The 25,397-nt window shown below is 41.1% G+C and overlaps 1 protein-coding gene across 1 annotated transcript in view; it reads left to right on the top strand.

Annotated features, from left to right (window-relative positions):
- Window positions 1-1,131: 1,131 nt before the first annotated feature.
- The window catches only part of SLC9A6 (solute carrier family 9 member A6), a 54,943-nt gene continuing 30,677 nt past the window's right edge, over window positions 1,132-25,397 (top strand). Inside the window, exons 1-6 of the mRNA XM_084870213.1 lie at window positions 1,132-1,536; window positions 11,632-11,831; window positions 14,035-14,112; window positions 14,373-14,449; window positions 14,749-14,861; window positions 17,269-17,374. Coding sequence (XP_084726339.1) covers window positions 1,209-1,536; window positions 11,632-11,831; window positions 14,035-14,112; window positions 14,373-14,449; window positions 14,749-14,861; window positions 17,269-17,374 — 902 coding nt within the window. The 5' untranslated portion in view covers window positions 1,132-1,208. The remainder of the gene's footprint in view (window positions 1,537-11,631; window positions 11,832-14,034; window positions 14,113-14,372; window positions 14,450-14,748; window positions 14,862-17,268; window positions 17,375-25,397) is intronic.

Genomic DNA, 25,397 nt, shown 5'->3' with positions numbered 1-25,397 from the left:
TGAGAAGGTATTATGCCAAATGAAATAAGCCAAACAGTGAAAGACAAATATCATGTAATTTCACTTATGTGTGGGATCTGAAGAAAAATATACATGAACAAATAAATCAGAAATAGACTCAAAGATAAAGAACATACTAAGCCAGAAGTACAGGGGTGGGGGGGTGGGGTGGGGGTGGGGAACTGGATGAAAAAAATGAAGGGTTTGAGAAGTACAGGTGGTAGTTAAAAAATAATCATGGGGATGTGAAGTACAGCATAGAAAATATAATCAATCATATTTTAATAACAAAGTATGGTACCTGGCAGCTACTGGAATTATTTGTAAAGCATATGATTGTCTAACCACTATGCTGTACACCTGGAAGTAATACAAAATAATATTGAATATAAACTGTAATTGAATAAATACAATTTAAAAAATTTTAAAAATAGCAGGAAAAAGGAGCAAGAGGAGATGGAGAGACCAGGCCACGCCACAAGATTTCTTGGGGAAGGAAAGGGATTGTTTGGAGCATGGGTAAATTTAAGCACAAACTGAATGAATCTTTGTGAGATTGATGAGTTTCTCTACAGAGGTTCCCAATGTGAGAGATGAATTATGTCAGCTGTTTATATGAAAAGAAATAGAACTTACATACATGCATAATCCTTGCCTTTGAGTTCATTATTTTATGGACTACTACAGTGTTTTTCAATGAGGACAGAACAAGGAGAATCCGATTTAAATGACAGACATTTAGGCCACTCCCAAGGACACAACTTCTTATATTGTTAAGAAACCCTGGGGGTCCCTGAGATGAGTTTTGAAAGATCCATTCCCCAGAGAGCTCTAATAGGATCAAAGCAGACCTAGTCCAATCTGCCACCTTTTGATTACACTGAACGGAGGTTTCTTTTCCAGAAGGCGGTGGGCTAGATTCGAAGGCCTTTCCTTCCCTGGCAGCGCCCTAGTGTCCGTGTGCCGTGCTGGGAGGAGCTGGTGGACAGAGGGCGAAGGGACCTAGCAGAGAGAGCTGTGAGTGTCGCGGTCCCTTTAAGGGAGGCAGGGGCGGTGGCAGTGGCAAGGCGGCGGCGGTGGCGGCGGCGGCGGCGGCGCGCGCTCCGCCAGTTTCCTCGCGGTCCCGCCCCCTTCCCGTGAGGCCTAGGGGAGTGGTCGGACTTCTGGCGGCGACGGGTAGAGGAGTGGGGTGGGGGGCGGGGGGCATCATGGCTCCGCGAGGTTGGCTGCGTTCCACCCTCCCCCGGAGTGTTGGCAGCAACGGCCCCCGGGCCCGCAGGCTCTCTGGGCCTCTCTGGTTGCTCCTCTCGCTGGGCGTCTTTGGCTGGGCCAGGGCTTCGGACGGCGCCGGCCGAGTGGTGAGAGCCATGGACGAGGAGATCGTGTCCGAGAAGCAAGCTGAGGAGAGCCACCGGCAGGACAGCGCCAATCTGCTCATCTTCATCTTGCTGCTCACCCTCACCATTCTCACGATCTGGCTCTTCAAGCACCGCCGGGCCCGCTTCCTTCACGAAACCGGCCTGGCAATGATTTATGGCAAGTGCCTCATCCCCGTGTCCGCCCGCTGGCAGCCTGGTCTCCCCCGGTCCTGCTGGGCCTATGTGGAGTTCTGATTCCTTCCGTTTTTTGCCTCTCCCCCTCCCCCAATCCCTGATTCTCTTTCTCGATCCCTTTTTTCTGCTGTGCTCCCTGTTTCTCTGCCTCACCCCATTTCCTCCTCAGCCTCACACCCCATTTTGCCTGCCTCGCACCGCCCTCTCCTCCGCCTGTCCACATATTTTTCCCTCTGACCCCACCCCTTTTTCTTCTGCACCCCCCTGCCTCTACCTCCCAAGCTGGGGACCTGGGACTGGGGACTGGAAGGGAGTGGGTTCGGTGTCTCTGATTGGGTTGGGGACTGGGGGAGGGGAAGACATCCTAGGGATCCTTTACTCCTAGGTCGGCAGTTTGTTTAGAGTACATTGAAGCTGCAACCATACCTCTACTGCTCGGAACCTGGTGTTGTTTTGGAGCCAGAGTCCACCTTTACCCATCACCCAGTTACTGCTACCCCCTGTCCTTTCGTGATGGAAATTGAAGACCTTTTACTACCCTGTAGCCCCAGTAAAAACCGAACCGCTAAATAAGCTAAAGAGGGCTTAGGCATTTTGTACGATGTTTGCAAAATCTGATATGCATAGATGTATGGTTTACCCTTTCAATTCAAGCATACCGAGAGGAAGACAAGGAAGAGTTAAAGATCTTACAGCAGTGTGTTGTACTATATGATGATAAGGACAATTAAGACAAACAGTAATTAGGAACCCCACACACATGCAGTGTGACTTGCTGGTGGCATAAGGTTATTTTGACAGACTATTGAGTAAATGGCTTCAGTTCTTGTGTCTTGGTATGCTTTTTCTTGAGGTTATTTATTTATATTTTTTGGTCCTGAGGGGAGATGGCAAAATCAAACCATGGGCATAGAGCATTTTGTCCTGTGCTGGGGCCTCATGAGAGGAAAAGATGTGTATTGCTGTTTTAAGCTATGATGCCTAGGAGGGTGTATGTGGCCAAAGAGATTCTGGAGGACAAACGATTCTTCCTGTGCGGTATATGAGTGAATATTACCTTCATTGGGAACAGGCTTAAACTGATGAGTTTGTTGAACTTCATTTCTCAGACTTGCATAAAGGTAGAAGAAGCCTTGACACAAAAAGGTATTTCCCTATGCATACAACCCCATACACCCTTTCTCAGTAAATACAGACTTGAGAATGTGTATCTCAAGGGAAGCAAAGAAATATAGCTGTGTGCATCAAAAAAATGTGTGAACTCAGGTCTATTTTTCCTTTATAAGATAATACAATTCTAAGCCTGTGTGCAAAATATCTCTGCTTCCTAGGATTCTTAATTTTTAGATATCTTAGATGGTTTTCATATTCCTATTTTTTTTTTTTGCATTTTATTTGTAGCACCCCTTAAGCTAAATTGGCTGGATAAGCTATGTGCATCTCTATATAATTTCTCTGGAAAACACTGTGTGCTTTATTTACTACCCTGAAAAAGCATTTTAGGCACAGAAATACAAAGGAATATAAGATCCCTACCTCCAAGGAACTTATCCCTTGTTGGGTAGGTCATATAAAGAAAATAATTGCATCTTAAATTTGATTAAATGCCAAATGAGAGTATGGTGCTACAATAAGGAACTCATCACAGAAACCTCTTCCAATAAGAAATAGTGTGACATAGTGGTTAAAGGTACAAAGCTTTAGACCAGACATCTGTAGTTTTTTTTTTTCTGTAAAAGTCCAGATAGTATTGTCAGCTCTGTTTCACATAGATCTCTGTGTCTCTGTTGCAGTTTTTTCTTCTCCTTCTTCTCTCTTTCTCCTCCTACTCCTTCTTCACAAACCCTTTAAGAAAGTTAAAATCATTCTTAGCTTTTGGGTCATATAAAAACAGAATGACACTGTAGTTTGCCAGCCCTTGCTTTAGAATCAGACCTGGGTTACTGTCCCATGCTCCAATAGTTTTTTTGTGGTCTTAGGCAAGTCCCTTGCCCTTCTACAGTGTCATCTATAAATCGGGAACAATGATAGTAGGATTATTGTGAGGAAGAAATGTTTTAAATTTAGTACCTGACTCCTAAGTAAGTACTCAATAAATTATAGCTATGATTCTATTATTATTGCTGTTAAAATTTGTATTTTTTTCAGGTTAGGCTCAGTACTGTTGTTTTAATTGCTCAGTCTCATAAATTAAGAGGCAAACAATATTTCTAAAATATATTTTTATTGATTTTAGAGAGGAAGGGGAGGGAGAGATAGAAACATCAATGATGAGAAAGAATCAATGACTGGCTGCCTCCAGCACGCCCCACACTGGGGATCAACCCTGAAAACTGGACATATGCCCTAATTGGAAATCAAACTGCAACCTCCTGGTTCATAGGTCAACACTTAACCACTGCACCACACTGGCCAGGCAACTGTATTTTAAAAAAATCAAATAGAGACTTAGAATTGCCTTGAATATATTTGCTCTTTGATATAATTATCCTCATCTACTTCTTGAGCTGAAGTAAAAAAGTGGGATTACTAATTGCATTTCCTGATGTTTCTGATTTCTAAGTTAATAAAAAAGAATGAGACACCTGAGTGTTAGTATTTTGTGAAGGAAAAACAAGGATATCTCTTGTGGAATATAAAGTGGGAAAGTGGTTGATTTGCCACAACTTGGCATTCTTTTTTTTAAATATATTTTTATTGGTTTCAGAGAGGAAGGGAGGAGAGAAACATCAATGATAAGAGAGAATCAGTGATCGGCTGCCTCCTGCACACCCCATACTGAGGATCAAGCCTCCAACCCGGGGAATGTGCCCTGATTACCCGGAATTGAACCGTGACCTCCTGGTTCATAGGCCAACACTCAATCACTGAACCATGCCAGTTGGAATTGGCATTCTTTAGCCGTCCCATTTTCTTACTACAGACTGTGGGTATTGTGGAGGAACAACCTCCTGAGTAATTCCCAAATCCGGTTTGAGAATAGATAAGATGGAGTCAAAGTAGTTTCAATGCTATGGAAATTGAGGTTTTCTAATCCTAATTACTGTCTGCCATTTACCTTTTCTTACGACTCTTATACCATCCTGGCTATTATGGTAATATATGATTTTAATACATTTCATTTTCAGTTTGATTTCCAGGTGAAAAGGCTTTTTACTCTAGGAATGTCCAGACTTTTAAAAGTTAGCCCACTGATGATTTTATTTCTGTGATGTCTGTTTATCTACCGAAGTCCTAGGGAAATGCTTTTTAAAATAAGTCTCTCCTTTATGTTTTTGAGAAGCAAGATTTAAAAACTTATTAAATTGTCAGTACGGTTAGTTTCTATAATGTCAAAGCACCCAAGTGTTTTGTTCATTGGGATAGCTTGCTTAAGAAGCTTAAAAGTGAGTCACGAATAGTAAAAATTGTCAGGGTAGTCAATTAAGTCTGAAAAGTGATCAGTCACTGCAGAGTACTTACAGAAGGTATAAAAAGCAAGACTGGGACAAAATATTTACTTTGCCTTAAACTTACAGCATCCAGAGTCCTGGACTCAATTAATGTGATTCATTAATAAATATTAAGTGCCTTTGATGTGTGAGTTATGGGAAATACATATGTGAGTCACGCCTGCCCACAAAGCACTTACAATCTAGTGACTTAATAGGTAATGATTATTGAGCAGTACAATGTATTAGACACTGCTAGGCATTCAATAAGTATCACTTCATTTAAAGTTCATAACAACCCTGTGAGGTTGGTAGTATTATCTTACCCATTTTACAGATGAGGAAATTGGGGCACGGAATGAATATATGTCTTGCTTGAAATCAAATAACTTGTAACTATTGAGCCAGGATTCAAGATCCATCACTCTGGCTCAAAAGCCTCATTTTCTTAGCCCTTGGCCACATTGCCTTATGTTAAACAATAACATTTAACTGTGAAGACAAAACAAAATAGTATTATGATCAATTACATTTGGTGAAACAGGTTCACTGAGAAATTATTTACCCTAAGGTTATAGACTAGAACTTGATGGAGCCAGAATTTATACATCTATATGATTACAAACGTATGCTTTTACTTCTATGCCATACTTTAGTAAATTCCATGAGATGAAATATGTAGGGGGATAATACTGAAATTTGAAGGGATTTTGGAGGTGGATTGTGAAGGAGGGATTTGAGAGAATGGAGATATAAGCCACTGGAGAAGTTAGTACTGATGTGAGAGCAAGATGATTAGAAAATTATAATATCTTTGGAAAGGGAAAACCCAGATTTTAGTTCTGTCTTTGTTGCTTAATGCCAAATAATTTTGTGCAAGTCATTTATCCCCATTTTATAGATGAGGAAATAATGAGTGAGGGATTTATAATAGTATCGACTTCATAAGGTTATGAAGATAAACTGATATATGCAGTGACAGTTGGGATGGGATTGGCTCAAGGTTCCAGGTGAAAGGATTTTCTTGGAAAAGTAGTTGATTATTTCTGAGAGGGAATCTCATGCGAAGTTAGCTCATATTGAGATGGAGAGGCTTGGAATTGAGACAGCTTATATCAAATGGCCTCCACCCAGCTTCTCAGAAACATAGGCAGTGAGATTGAGGGCTTGAGAAGGAGGATAAAGATTGGAGGATTTGTAGGACATAAACAGATGAATACTACTAAAAACATGTAAAGCTAACCAGAAGTGAACAAAACTATTTTTTTTTTTTTGCCTATCTTGAAATTCATTGAGCTTTTTTTAAAAAATATTTTATTGATTTTGTACAGAGAGGAAGGGAGAGAGATAGAGAGTTAGAAACATCAATGAGAGAGAGTCATCGATCAGCTGACTCTTGCACACCCCCTACTGGGGATATGCCGGAGACCAAGGTACATGCCCTTGACCGGAATCGAACCCGGGACCCCTCAGTCCCCAAGCTGACGCTCTATCCATTGAGCCAAACCGGTTCCGGCGAAATTCATTGAGCTTTTAAGATAGGATCTAAGCATTCTTCAAGAAGTAGATAAATATTATCTACATATAAATACAACATACACAAATATCCTTTTTCATGTGTGGAAATTTTATCAATTTTGATCACACCTAATACCCCAGTGATGTTCCATGCATATTTTTTTACAGTCAGAGGCTTATAGTGTGATAACCTGGAAGAATGGGCTGAAATCAATTAGAAAACCAATGGTGGGGCCTTTGGGTGATACTGGGTTCTGTAACCCTGAGAGGGCTTTTAGCATGAGAAGGTCAGAAATATGTAAGAGGGATGGGACCTCTCTATCTTGTGAAATATATCTCTTTGGGGTTGTGTTCTTTTTTGCTTGTTAGTGTTCATTTTAAATTTCATGATATCAATAATTTTTGTGCCTCTGCCTGTGTAGGAGGCTAGAGGTTTCTGCCTTGTCCCCCTAAGAAAGCATTCTTTTTGTTTAGATTCTCTCTTTAAAAAAAAAAAAAAAAAAAAAAAAAAATATATATATATATATATATATATATATATATATATATATATAATTTTTTTTCAGAGAGGAAGGGAGAGAGAGTTAGAAACTTCAATGAGAGGGACACATTGATCAGGTGCCTCCTTCACACCCCCTACTGGGAATGTGCCAGCAACCAAGGTACATGCCCTTGTCCGGAATCGAACCCTGGACCTTTCAGTCCGCAGGCTGACGCTCTATCCACTGAGCCAAACCGGTTTCAGCTAGGTTCTCTTTATTGAGAATTGTTTTAACTCCATGATTAGGATTTGACCTTTCACAGAACCCAAGTTAACTTGATCTGTCAACTTTATTCAAATAAATTTTAATTTTTCAGATTTCTGATTCTGTAAGAAAAGGATCTGGAGTTTTTCCAACCTCAGTAATTATTCTCCTTGCTGATGTTTTAACTGCCAAAGTGTATGTCTCAAATTTGTCCAAGTGCTGAGTCTTCATCAGGGTACCAAGTGACATTTCAGCACTGGGTACTTTTCCTTACGGAGTCAGGCTTGGTGACATGGAAAGAATTTACGCTGCTGTTATTAGTGCTTGTAGTACTGTAGCTGTGATTTCTACACATATATAAAGGGAAAACTTTAACTGAGCCTTTTAAGAGCTCTTGTGAGATAGTAGAGGAAAGCTATTACTATATCATCTAGACAGAATTGACTGGATCTTTCCTCTTCCAAGTTGTTTATCAAACACAGGCGATACCCATTTGTCACTTTTAAATTTTGTTTTCTGTAGGTGAGATATTTTCAAAGTGTATTGTTCATTTATTTTATTTTATCCTCACCCGAGGATATTTTTCCATTGATTTTTAGGGAGAGTGGAAGAGAGAGGGAAAGACAGAAAGAAACATCTATCAATATGTGAGAGAAACATATTGATTGGTTGCCTCTGACCAGAGCCTGGGCCCAGGAGGAGCATTCAACCAAGGGCCGTACCCTTGACCGGAATCGAACCTGGAACCCTTTGATTCTCAGGCCAATGCTGTATCCACTGAGCCAAACTGGCAAGGGCTTGTTCATTTATTTTAAATCTGAACCATTGTTAAAACTTTTTTTAGCCCAGCCAAAATGGCTCAGTTGGTCATCCTGTGTACTGAAAGGTTGTTGGTTCGATTCCTGGTCAGGGTGTATAACTGGGTTGCGGGTTCAATCTCCATTTGAGGCACATAGAGAGGGTAGCCGATCAATCTCTTGCATCAGTGTTTCTCTTTCCCCCTCTTCTCTCTAAGTATGTCCTTGGGTAAGGATTTAAAAAAAAGTTGATGTTATTGTACTGTTCACCATTTAATCATTGTTGCTCACTTTAAAAAAACTGAAGGATCCCTCATCCCCAGTCCCTCCCTCTTCTGACCAACTACTGCTCTTATACCTGCTATTTCTGCCTCATCACTTCCCACCCTGGCTGGCCTCGGTCCTTACTACTACACTGAAACTACTCTTACCAGGGTCACCTATAACCTTCCTGTTGCCAATTCCAATGCACTCTTTAATGCCTGTCTTTTTTTTTAATTTTATTTTTTTACTTTGCTGCAGCATTTGCAGTTTCTCATTTCCTTCTCTTTTCTTCCTACTCCTGTGGCTTTCCCTTCATAGATTCTTTCATCAGCTCTTCCTCCTCTACTAGCATTTTCATGTTAGCTATTAAATCTTGTCTAAAACCCCAGCCCTATATCCATAGTCCTCTTCCCATTATATTTGCATGATGATAATTTCCTCTGCACCTGAGTCAATCATCTGACTGATAAGTGTGCATCTCCAGTTGAGAGACCAATCCCCCTTCCTTGAGCTCCAGATCTCACATACTCAACTGTGCTTGTGTCACTGGTACATCAAACTCAACATCTCCAATACTGAACTATGCATTTCCCTCTGTAAATCTGTTACCTGTCTCACTGAATGGCCCTGCTATCCACCTGGTTGCTCAGAACAGCTTACCCACCTAGTTGCCAGGTTAGTTCAGGCTGTTTAGTCTTTCATCACCCTTTTTCCTCCCAGTCTGCTTGGTTATCAAATCATTCTGAAAGATAATGTCTTCTAAAAATCACTCTGTCTCTATTCTCTTATATTAGGCCCTAAACTCTTAGTGCCTGAATAATTTCAATGGCCTTCTATCTGACCTTTTTGACCCTCTGTAGTTTAGACCAGTCTCTCTAAAATGGAAATCTAATGTCAAGTCCTTGCTTATAACTCTTCCATGACTTCCTTTTGATTTCAGGATAAAGTCTAAACTCTCTTCTTCAACATGTATTGTCTTTTATGATTCACCTCCTGATGATCTTTAGCACCTTAACTCTTGTCACTTTATATCCCAGCCATAGTGAACAGCATGTGATTCCCTGAATGGTCGGTGTTCTCTCACTCTTCTTGGCTGGATATATACTACTGTTCTGCCTACCTGGAAAACCTTTCTTTTACTTTGTTACCTGCTTAGGTGATGCCTCTGGAAAGATTTTCCTAATATCCCACTCACTCATGCTTGGTTAGGTACCTCTTCTTCTTTGATTATATATAGTTATAATTGTTTATTCAGTCTGTTTTTGTTTATTTGTTTTGCTAACTGGACTTAGAGACAATTAATTGGAGGAAAGATCTTGTTTTCATCTCTGAGCCCTGCGGGCCTACTTAGGCTAGTACTCCATTCACATATATACTAAAAGAATGGCTGCCGGTTAGAGTGAAACGAGATAAGAAGGTAAAATGTAACTATAATAATAGGGATATACTGTGAATTTTGGAGTTAAAGAAAGTTTTATAAATTTAATTTATAGTTGAGGTATATCTACATAATGTAATGTTATTTGACCATAAAAGGGAATTAAATTCTGATTCATGCTATAATGTGGATAAACCGTGAAAACATTATGCTAAGAGAAAGAAGTCAGACCAAAGGTCACATATTGTAGAATTCCATTTATATGAAATGTTCAGAATAGGCAAATTTATATGTAGAGAAAATGGATTAGTGGTTTCCAGGGGCTGGGAGTTGGGGTAGGGGACATGGAGAGTGACTGCTAATAGGTATGGGGTTTCTTTTTGGAGCAATGAATTTTTTAAAATTAGATATAGTGATCAATATACAACTTAGTGAAAATACTAAAGCCACCAAATTGTATTGTTTAAAAGGGTAAACTTTATGGTTTGTGAATTATAGCTCAATAAAGCTGTTATTAAACAACTAGGGGCCCAGTGCACAAATTCATGCACCTTGAAAGGAACTGTGGGCCGCAAGGCTGCAGTGGACACAGAGGCACGTCTTGGCCCATCCTCTGTTCCCCCACCCGGCCCCTCCCACCATGGTCCTCAGTCCCCTGTCTGCCAGCAGCTCCTCTCCCACTGCTGCTCCTATGTGCTGATGGTAGCTGGTCCTACTTGCACCCACTGAAGGCATGGAGCAATTGGGGCCAGCACCAGCAGCGGGTGTGAGCAGGGGCTGCTGCCCTGATCACCCTTAGGAGCAGGGGGAGGTGGAGAAGCCCTTAGGGATAATCAGGGCTGGCAGCTGCCACTTGCACCTGCTGACAGCAGCCAGTGCAAGGGGCAGCTCTGGCTCCAGTGCAAGCGGGGCCAAGGCTGGTGCCGGCAGTGGGTGTGAGTGGTGGCTCTGGTGCTGGCAGTGGTGCGATCAGGGCCATCACTGGCAGCGGGTGTGTGAGGTGGCTGCTGGCCCCGTTCGCCCCTCAGGAGAAGGGGGAGGTGGAGAAGCCCTGATGACAGTGACCGGTGCCCTGCCTTGTCCTGGTGCCCCCACTTCACTTGCTCCACTATCCCATTGTGTCCAACGCCTGCCATTTTCCGTGCTTGCCCCCTGGTGGTCAGCGCATGTCAAAGTGACTGGTTGTTCCTTTGTTCAGTTGTTCTGCTGTTCAGTCTATTGGCATATTAGCCTTTTATTATATAGGATTTGGTCAATATAGGTTTATACAATAGTACCTAGAATATCAATATGGTGAGCCGGGTAAAATTCTAACAATATGTTAATATCATAGTGCCAGTTTGAGGACTTCTTTAAAATATATAAAATATGTAAAATATATATTTTAAAATTAAAGTCTGATCTTTTAATAGTAGGGGAACTCAATCTACAAATATCATTGATTTTCTAATTTGTTAAATGTGTATTATTTGGGCAGCCACGTGTTTTAGGAGTAACTTGAAATATGTGTGTGTTTAGCAGTCCCGTGAATGAATGGATGGAGGTGGTAAACACATTTCTATCATGATTTCACTCTCAGGTTGGGATACTTTGGAGCATATTCTGTGTACAGATGGTTTGAATCTATTTTCTCATTTTGTTACCTTCCCAATCACTTCTTCAAATCTTGATCTAGAAATGCAGTGAAATGTGTTGTTACCCCAGGGAATGTTTTTGCCTTCTGTCTTATGGATTCTATGTATATTGGACTCTTAGCTTTGTGAATTTAGTAATATTTTAAAATGTAATTGCATTCTGTCTAAAAATTGATTTTGAACCACATGAGACTATCATAAAATATTTTCTGCTTTCAATTTAAAGATGTGTGTAGGGTATAAAAGAAGTTGTCTCTGTCTGAAAGAAGAGTTGATATTGTGTTCTTTGTGTTTTTTTTTTAATTTCCAGGTCTTTTTGTGGGCCTTGTACTTCGATATGGAATTCATGTTCCAAGTGATATAAATAACGTGACCCTGAGCTGTGAAGTGCAGTCAAGCCCAACTACCTTATTGGTAAATGTTAGTGGAAAATTTTATGAGTATACACTGAAAGGCGAAATTAGTCCACATGAACTCAATAACATTCAAGATAATGACATGCTTAGAAAGGTAAGTTCTTAATTAAAAGGAAATTTTAATTTTAAAAAAGTGGATAATTAGGAGCAAAGTGATTCAGGAGAAAAATAATGAAATTTTAAATGATATTTACTAGTAAAATAATTAGCCTTTTAAAATGGAGTAAAACCTCGAGGAATGTAATGTAATGAAGAGTAATGAACATGTCTGTACATTTCATTTTCTTTTTTTAAAACATATTTTATTGATTTTTTTTTTTACAGAGAGGAAGGGAGAGGGATATAAGTTAGAAACATCTATGAGAGAGACTCACCGATCAGCTGCCTTCTGCACACCCCCCACTGAGGGTGCCTGCAACCAAGGTACATGCCCTTGACCAGAATTGAACCTGGGACCCTTCAGTCCCCAGGCTGGCGCTCTATCCACTGAGCCAAACCGGTTGCAGGGGTCCTCAAACTTTTTAAAGTGGGGGCCAGATCACGGTCCCTCAGAGAGCTGGAGGGCCGGACTATATGAACTACTAATTCCTACTGTAACACCTCGGCTGCGCTCACTGCCCAAAAAACCTGGCGGGCCGGATCAGACTCCTCTGGGGGCCGCATGTGGCCCCCGGGCCGTAGTTTGAAGACCCCTGGGTTAGGGCAATGTACATTTCATTTTCTGATTGAGGTTAAGTATTATAAATCTTTTTTTTCACTCTGATGTTTGCAATTGTAATAAATGGTAACCAGTATTGAGTTCAACAGAATTTATAAGGGTTTCCTTCAATTTGCAGATAGTCCTTAGAGTTTATTGTACTCCAGCACATTGAGTTGATAATACATAAAATATTTTATTAATATCTCTTTGAATTCTTTCGTGCCTTGATGGTATTTTATACTGAGAACAATTTAATATTTCTTTGATTCATAATCTGGCACAACTTCAGAGGCTTCAATATGAGTGTCAGTTATTGTACCAGGCTGGACATAGAGCCTTATGTAGGAGGTTGGATTGCAGTCTCACTAGCTCCCAGACATTCTTCAAGCTGCTTTCTCCTGTGACCCTCATAGTTTCTATTCCTGAAGCTTCTCAGGATCTCTTTGTTTCCACCCACTCTTGGCCATTTGCCTCCATTTCTATCTCCTACATTGGCAGGACTTGGCTTTTATAACTACTTGATTGTGTTCCTGACCATCTAGAATGCTTTTTAAAATTTCATATGAACTTCAAGTTTATTTTGCAGCAAGAGTTCTTTCTACCTGGGGAAAATTCCAGTTCCTTAAAAGTTCTAGTAAATGAACTTGTAGCATGGTTATGTGTACAGATGTTTTGTGTTCATGTCAAATCCTACTAGAGCCTTATGAACACAAGGGGGCATCTGTATTATTCTAGGGAATAAATATTAAAAGAAATGGACTGTCAGGATTAGAAATGAGTTGCGCAGAAACTTTTTACCATACTATTATGTTACTAGTAGCCCTGCACATGAATCCGTGTGCCAGTAGCTTGCCAGTAGCTCGCTGCCACCCTCCAATAGCTTTCCGCCTGCTGTCCCGCCCTCCTGTAGCTCCTCCTGCCCCCCACCCCCACTCATAGCTTGCTGCCCTGCCCCCTCCGTAGCTCTCAGCCACCTGCTTGTAGCCAGTATCTCGCTGCCACCTTCCAGTAGCTTTCTGCCCGCTGTCCTGTTCTCCTGTAGCTCCCCCTGCCCCTTTCCCCCTCTCATAGCTTGCTGCCTTGCCCCCTCCTGTAGCTCTCTGCCACCCGCTTGTAGCTTGCTGCCCCTCCCTCCTGTTTATCCATGATCTGGTTGTTACACGGTTGGTCATAATGATCATTTGCATATTACATATTTATTATATAGGATATACCTTCAGATATATTACCTAGGCATAAAGAAGTCTGTTTCCTCTTGCCAAACATAATGCCGTACCCCCATATTTCATGTTACCAGTTTTGGGTCTCATTTAAAGGAAATTTATGATCATGCCTTCTTCTATTTTGAAGGTTTTTAATATAGTATTTTAACACATTTTCACAGATCTGCCTTAACTGGTTGTTCCAAATCTATGTCCTTGTTATTTGGTTGAGAATGAAACAACATATATCCTATATGAAATATTTTTTGGTTACCACACTAAGATTCTTGCCTTTCACCAGTTTAACGTTCATTTTTTTCCCCTTTTGATAGTGTGATAATATAATGTGAAGTGTTATAAGGGAATTCTGCTAAAAGAACTCTTTATTTTACCAGGTTACTTTTGATCCGGAAGTATTTTTCAACATATTACTTCCTCCTATCATATTTTATGCAGGATATAGTCTGAAAAGAGTAAGTACTTTTGTATTTCATATACTTTGAACAATGTTAAATGCCAAGGGCTTTATCATCTTTGACTCTTCAGAAACAGTTCTTCCCAGCTTTCCTCTCTTCTCTTCTCCTTCTCCTTTATAAATGCTGAAATGTATGCCTGTATAAAAATTATTTCTTTTATTTCCTTTAATGAATAATGCATTTCATATTAGCACACTAAAATAGAAAACCTTTATTTTGTTAAGTATTCTAACACAGTGTAACCTTTCTTTTGTCAGAGACATTTCTTTCGAAACCTTGGGTCTATTCTAGCGTATGCTTTTCTTGGAACAGCAATTTCTTGCTTTGTAATTGGGTAAGTACTTGCAGCTTAAAACATGTTTTAGCTTTCATATTATAATTTTAAAATAATGCTATTTGGTTTATGCCGTGTTGTATTTCTGAGTGTCAAAGGACTGTTCCAGTAAAATGTGTTCACAAAGATAAGTCATTTGAATTTTCCTTAAGGCCAGGGCATTACCCTATTTAAATGACATGAATTGAATTTGGGATTAGTTACGAAGTACTACAGTGGTCTCATTTTATTCTTACTATATATTAACTTCCTTAATAGTTGATTTTTTCCCCTAAAGTAGAAATATGTTTCTTGAACAGGTCAATAATGTATGGCTGTGTAACACTGATGAAAGTAACTGGACAACTTGCGGGAGATTTTTACTTTACAGATTGCCTGCTGTTCGGTGCCATTGTATCAGCAACTGATCCAGGTATGTTTTACATGAGAGGAGATTAAGTACTTAAGGAATAGTGTTTTGCCAGCAAAACATTTGTGGGCAATTCTTCCTTTGAGGTGTAGAATTCATGATTAGGTACTTCCCATAATACTGCACTCTCCAGTTACGGAGGGGGGAAAAACGAAATTCATGGTTCCTTTTGGCTTAAACACACATTTTTTTCTTTTACTTTATTACATTTGCCTGTTACTGGTCCACACAATCTGATGCTGTTTGGACACAGACGATAAGGTATTTTTTTCAGAATTTCGAGTAGGTCTCTATTCCTAGTGATTAGGTATGGGAGATGAATTAGATTAATAAAAATGGGTAATAATAATTATATACTTCCTTTAAAGCTTCTAGAAAAACAGTTCCCTAAAAATCTTCTGTTTACATTCAGCTACTGCATGTAAGAGTAAGAAAAGAAGTTTTTACATGATTGTAAGAAGGCAATTGTGCTACTACAGTGTGATTTTGGGTCATTGGTGGCCTTTAGTATACATTAAAGGATTGTTTTTATAAAATTGGCCTTATGATTATAAAATAGTCTTGTTATTAGACAGATGAAGAATGAATTTAATTATACTGAGTTAGGTTATAGTTTTCCAAATATAGTATTGGCGGGCTTAACAGATACAAATTAGGCAGTTAAAGGATATGTAGGCTGAAGAGGTAAGGATAGAAACATAGGTTGCAGGTTTTTTTTTTTAAAATATGTTTTTATAGATTTGAGAGAGAGGGAAAGGGAGAAGGAGAAAGACTGATGAGAGAGAACCATCAGTTGGCTGCCTCCTGCACTCCCCCCACTGAGGTTAGAGCTGCAACCAGGCATGTGCTGTTACTGGCAATCTAACTGGCCACCCCTGGGTACATGGGAGAATGCTCAACCAACTGGCCAGGACTAGGCTGCAGGTTTTGAACTGAGGAGCAAGTTTTCTTATAGTAGACTTTAGAAGCTCAGTAGAGGTTTGTTCTGTTATACCTTTTGACCCTGAACATTAATTACCTTCTTTTATTGTCATCCAGCACAATTAAAAGGGTAGGATCCTGAGGTTATCTCTGAATTCTGTGTTAACCTTGATGACTATGGAAAATAGGGAAATGTTTTATACTCTATAGGAGATTATCTTAAAAGATAAGAAGACATTTTAGAGATGTATTTATGTAGTTTAGCATTTTTAAAACTGAAAATCAAATTGCTTCCTTAACGACCATCAAGACTGCCCCCTCATTATTTGAAACTCATTATCAATGTGAAGATAGCATGGATTTTGCAAGGAGCCAGTGTTCTCTGTTTTCTGTGTCATCACGAGAAGCAAGGTTCTCTAGTTTTTAAAACCTATGAGGAATTTAAATCAATAGAACTGGCTACATTGCTGCAACCTATGGTTTTGTTCTGGTAGAAGTATTGTCTGAATGGCCCAAGCAAAAAGCTTTTACTTATATAAAATTGGGCAGTTATATTTATTCTGAATTATAAAGGCATGTGCCCCTGTTTGGGTTTATTTAGCGAGTGAGCTGTATGTGACTCAGCAATTATGACATAATTTCAGTCTCATCAGATTTTCTAACAATTTTCATGTAAAAGAATTTTTTTCTTCTTCTTAAGCTGTAATAGCATGATAGTTGGCTTCTTATTAAGTTAATTAAATCAACTATAATTCTGGTCAAAAAGCAAACTTGCCCTGCCAGTGTGGTTCAGTGATTGAGTGTTGACCTATGTACCGGGAGGTTGCTGGTTCGATTCCTGGTCAGAGCACATACACAGGTTGCCGGATCATTCCCCAGCTGGGGCATGCAGTAGGCAGCTGATTGATGTTGATGTTTCTCTCTCATCGATGTTTCTATACCGCCCTCTCCTTTCTCCTCTCTCTAAAAATCAATAAAAGCATATGTTTAAAAAAAAAAAGCAAACTTGTGTTTTCATTTCCTGCTATCTTTGCTAAACCAGTGTGCTTGAAATTTGCAAGTCAAATAGGAGTTGTAAGGCTCCAAGGAAGAAATGAAGTTTGCAGCAGGAAATGCTTTTCATAATATTCTTCAAAGATTAATGATCATCTGGTCTATAAGAAAATTTGAATACATTCCTTATGGAAAATAAATCTACAGGACAAGAATATTAGCATTCACACGAAGAATGTAGTTTAACTCAGTCTTCCAAGGTTATTTTCAGCTGTTTGTAAGAGAGAGAAAGGAGATAGTATGGGTATACATTTAGGGAAAAGAAAAATATTGACATAAAACTACTGAATCTTTAATATGGTAAGAGAATGTTTATTCAAGTTGAATTCTAGGACAAAGAAATGAACTTCTAAATAACAATTATAATCATCTACAGAGGGGAATATGTTATATTTATAATGTCTAAATATTACTCTTGATTCTTTTTACTTGCTAGTGACTGTTCTTGCCATATTCCACGAGCTTCAAGTTGATGTTGAACTTTATGCACTTCTTTTTGGTGAAAGTGTTCTCAATGATGCTGTTGCCATAGTGCTATCTTCGTAAGTGTTTTTTTTTCTTATTATATTCTGTATATTGAATGTTAGGCTACTAGAAACCAAAAGTCATTTTTTTTTTAATATATTTTATTGATTTTGTACAGAGAGGAAGGGATAGTGATAGAGAGTTAGAAACACCGATGATAGAGAGTCATCGATCAGCTGCCTCTTGCACACCCCCTACTGGGGATATGCCCGCAACCAAGGTACATGCCCTTGACCTGAATCGAACCCGGGACCTTTCAGTCCCCAAGCCGACGCTCTATCCATTGAGCCAAACCGGTCCTGGCTCCAAAAGTCATTTTTGAATGAAATGCATTATGAATGGAAACATTTGGAAAAAATGAGACATTATTTCCCTTTTGAAAAAATGTATACTTATAGATAATATAGAAAATGCAGGAATGAAAAAGATATGTACTCTTACACCTAAAGACAATTATTATAAACTAGTGGCTCAGTGCATGAAATTCGTGCACTGGAGGAGAGGGGGAGAGGTCCCTCAGCCCAGCCTTTCCCCTCTCACAGTACCGGAGCCTTCAGGGTATGTCCTACGACTTAGACACATTCCTGGTGAGGAGTGTGCCTAACCCACAGTCTGGCCTCCCTCTGCAGGAGGCGACTGGGCAATATTGGGAAGGCACTGCCCCCATCACTTCATTGCTGCTACCACTGCTGACCACCATGGCTGCTGGCACTCAGTCCTCGCTTCTTAGCATTAGCCAGGCCAGCTGTGGGAAGGGCTATAGGAGGTTGAGGTACAGCAGGAAGCACCTCTGCAGAGGTGTGCTCGGACTGGGCCTCGCAGCTGCCTCTATGGCTGCCGCTGCGGAAGGGCCCTCACCCAGACCTCTCCCGCAAAGCGTCTGCTCCTGCTCCTGCTCCTGCTCCCGCAACATTTCTAGGGTGTCTACTGTGGTGCCACCAATCAGGGACAGCTCACTGGGCAATGCACTCTTGTGGGGGTATTTAGCTGTGGTAGCATTGCATATTTGAGGTTCCCCAATGTCCCTGATCTATGGAGTTGGCCATGATGACTGGGAGTCCTGGGTGGGGAGAACCAATCTGGGGGTAGACATTGTGTGGTGAAGGCTGGGGCATATCCGTGGTGATGGCTGGAATGTGGAGGCTGGGACTGGGGTCTGGAGACTGGACAGGGACCAGAGATCTCACTTGACTACTGAGGGATGTGGCCATCTGCTGGCCAGAGAGGTAAAGCCTGTGATTCTCTGAGAGCATGTGCTGCTGGGACTCATGGGGTTTGTTAGGTCTGTGCTGACAGAAGTCAGGCCAAGAGATGTTGTGAGAGTTTTAGAAATTTTATTTTTAATACACACAAGTATATCCATTTCAGCAAGCAAGAGTAGGGAGGGCAGGATATTTATCTCTGTGTAGGTCGGACATAGGTGCAGGCGGTTGCAGGAAGCTGGGTCTAGTGTTGCTTTTCTCAGCTGCTTATCTTCTCTTGTGATACCTGAAATGAAAACAGGAAAACAGCAGAGAGGGTAGGAGCTTCAAGCAGGGACAATAAAAAAGTAGTGAGCGCAGAGGAGAAACTGAGGGTAGGGGAAAGATACAGAATATGCCTAACAGGGTTTGGCTGGCCTGGGACCCAATCTGCTGCTGCTGCATGGCTGCTGGTAGTGTCAGCGTCCCTGAGGCTGCTGGAACTGGGCGTGTCCTGCCAGGCTTGCAGTCATGCCAGCGCTGCCTTCCTGTTGCTGCTGCTGCTGCTGCTACTGCTGCTCCGTTGCATCTCTGTACTGTGGTTCATACTCCCAACACTGGGGTTGTGCCCTGGGTTCATGATGTTTAAGGCCTCACCCTGGGGGTTCGGGCCTCCCATTGCTTACTGCTGCGGAGGGACAGCAGGTCGTGGCCCACTGGCTTGCATGGTGCTCAGGTTCAGCAGGCTGGGCTAGAGCTGAAGGCCGGGCTGGCTGGCCACTTACTTGGCCTTGTGCTATTTAGTGAGAGCTGCCATCATCTGAGGGTTTGACTTGAGGATGTTGAGCACTTGCTGCTGCTTGGGGAGCTGGGAGACTTCAGGATCCGCAGCAGGTCCTGCAGGGCACCCAGAGAGATGCTCTGAGGTGGCTGCACCTTAGGTCTGCATAGACATCATGGGTCTGGGCGTGCCTCACGTTGGCTTTTGCTGGGGGATGGTGCCGGCTGCCACTGCTGGAGTATGGAGGCAGAATAACAGGCCCACTGACCTGGTTGAGTCACATTCAGGCCCATGGGGGCCATCTGGCTCCCAGGGGTCACTGTGCCTCAGGGGCATACCATTGTCGAAGCTCACTCAGTACAGGTGCTGCCGCTACTGCTGCGCCTCATGTGCAATCTGCCGGACACCTCCACTGCTGCAGGTGGACCTGGGTGAGGGGGTGGAGGGGAGGGGTGGCATCTGGTTAGTGGGCTTCCCAGTGTAAACTGTGGTGGTGGCTGAGTTTTGGTCATGTTGGAGAAACCAGCTAGTGACATGCTCACAGGCGAGGGCTGGGGCAGAGTTGGGGGCTGTGGTGTCCAGGGTGTGCTGGGATGCAGTGTGGGGAGCTGGGGTGGTGCTGAAGGAGGAGAAGGCAAACTCTGCTGAGGCATGGTGCGGGTATTGATGGTGGCATCCATTAGCACATGAGCTACGTGTGCTGCCGGCGGTGCTGCATCTCCTGCTGGTGGAGCTTCTGCTTGATGTTGAGGCAGTAGGGAATGGGGCATATATTTTCTTGGCAGTTTTTGGCATGGTAGCAGCAAAGGGTGACGAACTCCTTGCACACTCCGCAACCTCCATTGGTCTTGTTTTAGCAGCCCTTGGTGTGCTGCACAACCCAGTTCATCTGGCAGTTGGCTTTGGGGCACTGGTGGGCATGCCTCAGGGATTGGATGCAGCATTGGATGGCCTAGTGCCGCCTCCCCTCCCGGAAGTTCCTGAACTGTAGCTCACCCTGGCTGCTGCCCTCATTGTCCAGGCCCAGGCCCACCTTTACCATCTTGTGGGTGTGGCCTTTATGTTGTAGCAGTTGATGTCCTCATACCAGCCACTGCTCCCTCAGCGTAGGCACTGCCTCTGCTCAGGCTTCTGCAGCAGTGGTTACTGCCTCCTGGGCTCCAGCTCCCACAGTGTAGGTGCCGCCTCCCAGCTCCCGCTCCCCAGGCTGTGGCACGGCCACGGTGTCCCTTCTCCTGTGCAGCCAGCTCTGGCAGCTGCTGTGGCTTCGTCCCGATGGTCATCCGGAAGGTCTCCCAGTCTAATTAGCATACTACTCTTTTATTAGTATAGACTAGACGTAGGGGTGTCGAACTCAATCAGAGAAGGGGCCAAAATCTAAAATCCAGCCTAAATCGCGGGCCGAATGGTTTACTGAACAGTCATAAACTGACAATGTCATAAACTGACAGCGGAGTGCAGTGATGACAGCGCGGTGCGGGCCACATTGCAAGGCCTGGCGGGCTGGATTTGGCCCGCGGGCCTTGTGTTTGACACATGTGGAGAGGCTCAGTGCACGAAATTAGTGCACTGGGGAGGGGGGTCCCTCAGCCTGGCCTGTGCCCTCTCACTGTCCGGGACCCCTCACTCCTTACTGCTTGACTCGCTGCTCCTTAGCACTGCCACAGAGGCGGGAGAGGCTCCTGCCAACACCACTGTGCTTGCCAGCAGTGAGCCTGGCTTCTGGCTGAGCTGCACCTCCCCTGTGGGAATGCACTGACCACCAAGGGGCAGCTCCTGCATTGAGCATCTGCCCCCTGGTGGTCAGTGTGTATCATAGCAACCAGTTATTTTGGTCTTGCTGTAACAGTTGCTTAGACTTTTATTATATAGATATTCTAGGACATTTAATTTTTATTTTTCTTATGCATGATATTTTTACATAGTTGTGATTGTAGTATATATATACTTTTATATTGTTTTATTGTAACATGAAATTTTTAGTTTTTGAATTAAAGTACATTTTTGAGATAGATAACATATTCACATGATTTAAAAATCAAAACTATGTAGAAAGATAAATATTGAAATTTTCTTACTCCTGTCCTCATCCACTTGTCCCCATCACCTTTTTTAGGTTACCATTTTTATCAGTTTCTAGTGTATCCTAGTATTTATTTATTCAAATGCAAGCACACATATGAATGGATATTCTTATTGCCTCTTATTTCTTATTAGAGGCCCGGTGCATGAAAATTCATGCACTGGAGGAGGGGTCCCTCAGCCCAGCCTACCCCCTTTCACAGTCTGGGAGCTTTCAGGGGCGGAAGGTGACCCAGCAATCAGGGAAGGGCGATGCCCCCATCCCACCTCTGCTGCTGCCACTGCCAGCAGCACAAGCCTTGGCCAGCTCTGGTTACCTAAGCCTCTGGCATCCCTGGGCTGCTGGGCAGCCAACATCCTAGGCTTGCCTACGCTTTGGGCGTCAGCTGGGCAGCCACCATCCAAGGCTTGCCTACACCTCGGACTGGCCCTGAGCAGCTGGGGGGTGATGGGACTGGGGAACTCTGGAAGCAGGCACATGGAGTGGCCAGGCCCAGCCTTGCCTTGCACTTGCCACCCCAGCAGGGCTGAGGGGAGTGGGAACTACCATCTTTGGCTGTGGCCACCACCATCTTTGAGGGGTGACAGTCAATTAGCATTCCCTCCTTATTGGCTATGGGAGCCTCTATCTTTGAGGCCGAGGCAGTCAATTAGTATATTCCCTTTTTTATTAGATAGGATTTTAAAAGTAGCATGCTATATATGTCCAAACCTAGCTTTCTCTTACATAACTGTATTCTGGGAATCTTTTCATATCAAAACAGTTTTCTCATTTCCTGTTTTCAGCTATATAGTATTCTATGTGAATTAAACTATAGTTTATTTTATCAGTCCCCTAATGTTGGAAACATAAAGTGTTTTAAATTCTTTGCTATCCAAATAATGTTTCAGTGATTAAACTTGAACTTACCTGTTTTATACATGCATAGGTATATTAGTAGGATAAATTTCCAGAAGTAAGATTAGTGGGTTTAGGGTAAATACATTTATAATTTTGTTAGACAATGCTAAATTGCCCGCCAAAGGGATTATGCCATTTTGCACTTTTAAGTGCTAAGTTATGGGAGTGCTGTGTCCTTGTAACTTTACCAGAAGACTATTTGTAAGACTTGTATTTTTGCTAATTTGATTATTGAGAAATTTCTCATTGTGGTTTTTAAAAAATTTGTCTTATTTAATATAATCATTTCAGAAACACTTTTTAATTTTTAAAAGTGTTAAGTAATACTCTTTTTTTAAAGACAGTTATTGAAATGAGCAATGTTTGAATATAATTCTAGAAATTACTATACATATTATTAGAAGGTGTTTGTAGTGAAAGAAGGGGTCTCAACCTCTGAGGAATTCAAAACTGCCAACCCACTCCTACTAAGCAAATATCTAACCCTATAAACATTTTTTACCCTATATCAGAACTTTCTATGAGAGAAAAGTAAAAGCTCACATTTTCTCTTTATTTTTATTTATCTCCTTAATTTACACTTTATTAACTATAAAAGAGTAACCAGTAACTGACTGGTTTGCATAGCTTGAGTGGCCCCATTTACTTACTGCAAAGTGGAAAATGATCCTTTCTGAATGGTAACACTGATCCTTTAAATATTGTGTGTAAAGTTATGCAAAAGATCAAATCCTTTTTAGTGAACATGATTTATGTAAATCCCACCTCCTCTGACATATTCATTGCCAGACATTTTGCAGCTGTCTATAGCTAATGTAAATTTATTTTAAGAAATAAAGTATATGCCAGGGGATAGGGGATGCTGGGGGAAGGTCAATGGGGAAAAAAGGAGACATATGTATTACTATTTCTAATACTTTAAGCAATAAAATAAAATTTAAAAAAGAAATAAAGCCTAAAAGCTAGAACTAATGTTGATACAGAGCATAAGTACCTTCATTGACAATAGTTGCAAAGTAAAAGTTTTATATTATTTGAAGGGAGGAAGAAATGAACAGTCTGATTATAACTTAGGTGTTATAAAAATTAATGAAGCTACAAAGATTGTTGAAGCTTTCAATACATAAGAGCATGTAAGATCACTAGATGAAAAGAATAAGGTACAGGCAATTACTTTTAGCATGGATTCCTCATCTTAGATAGTTATTCTGCTACTTAATCATCTTACTAATAAGTAATAAAATTACTAATAAAATCAATATATTTGTAACAAAAATTCCTTCCTCATTGTCTGTTGGATGAAGAGTCAGAAAAATCTCTGTTCTGGTCCTGTTTTATTTTATTTATTTATTTTATTTTATTTTTAAAAAAATATATTTTATTGATATTTCACGGAGAGGAGGAAGGGAGATAGAGAGCTAGAAACGCCGATGAGAGAGAAACATCGACCAGCTGCCTCCTGCACACCCTCCACCAGGGATGTGCCCGCAACCAATGCACATGCCCTTGACCGGAATCTAACCCGGGACCCTTCAGTCCGCAGACCGACGCTCTACCACTGAGCCAAACCGGCTTCGGCTGTTCTGGTCCTGTTTTAAACTGTCATGCCCTGTACCTTACTTTTCCCATTAGTAAAGTAACTTATTTCTTGCAAATTTGAGAAGGAACAGTTGAATAGTATTAATGGAGAAAATAACTCACAAAGGGCCACAATCTTCCTTCTATTATAGCCTTTCTCAAACAGGGTTCTGTGAGGGAATATAAGCCTTATAGAGAATGATTCAAGTGATTTCTTAGTTCTCTTTTAAGGATGGTAAATAGCTAGTACTATTCTAGATTTCATAGAAGATAAGTTAACTCATTACATGGTCTGGTGGAACTCTGGTGGAGAAGGACTGTATATCTAGAGAATATCATATCAGGAAATTGTTAGCAGTGTAGGCGTCTTAATGGAGTTGAACAAATGAGTTTCTGCCCAAAACCCGAAGGAAAACCAGTTGTGTTGCTGGCTGGGAGAAATAACTAGCTGGAGTGCTCAGTAATATGTCTATTATCATTTTTCATTCATCTTTTAAAGTATGTTAGATAGAAATAGTCTACTTTATGTTGGATACTGCTAAATAATCTTACACAGGACAGCATCCACCATCCAACAAATAATTATCTGGCACCAAATATCAATAATGCTAGATTAAGAAATCCTGGTGTTGCCTAAACCGGTTTGGCTCAGTGGATAGAGCATTGGCCTGCAGACTGAAAGGTCCCAGGTTCGATTCCAGTCAAGGGCATGTACCTTGGTTGCAGGCACATTCCCAGTAGGGGGTGTGCAGAAGGCAGCTGATCGATGATTCTCTCTCATCGATGTTTCTAACTCTCTATCCCTCTCTGTAAAAAATCAATAAAAAATTAAAAAATTTTAAAAAAAGAAATCCCAGTGTCATAAAATTAGAGCACTCGTACATTGGTGTTAACATTGAAATTGGTACCACCTATTCTTTTGTATTTTATATTTTGTCATTATTTATTATCATAAAATTAATATATTTGTAACAAAAATTCAAATAATTTGACTTAGAAGGTAGTAAATTCCTGAAATTCTAGCTCTCAGAAATAAACACTATTAAGGTTTTCATCCAGACTATTTCCATTAGGATATTAACATACATATAAATATATTAACCATTTTAAACAAAAAAAAAATATAGTACTAGACATATTTTCTGTAACTAATTTTTTCCACTTGGACATTGTATTATATTAATATCTCTATTATTCCATCATAAGGATATGCTACAATTTATCTCCCCAATCCCTGTGGATTAATATTTGGTATTTTTGTAATATTATTATGGGTAGTACTACAGCAAACATATGTATGTATAAATCTCTGTTAATCCTTGAAACCATTTCTGTATGCTATATTTTAGAAGTAGAATTTCTAGGCCAATGGATATGATCACTAAAAAATTGAGAGAAATAGTCATATTTCCCTCCAAAAATACAGGTCTATTTGAAAGAGATTATTCAATATATAAAAAGAGGCATAGATATAGTAATACCTTATTTCTAGGAATGTAGCATGAGGAAATAGTCCA

The sequence above is a fragment of the Pipistrellus hanaki genome (genome assembly GCF_964339955.1).
Source record: "Pipistrellus hanaki genome assembly, chromosome: X".
In the NCBI taxonomy this organism is placed as follows: domain Eukaryota; kingdom Metazoa; phylum Chordata; class Mammalia; order Chiroptera; family Vespertilionidae; genus Pipistrellus; species Pipistrellus hanaki.
This window is presented reverse-complemented; position numbering and strand designations above follow the sequence as displayed.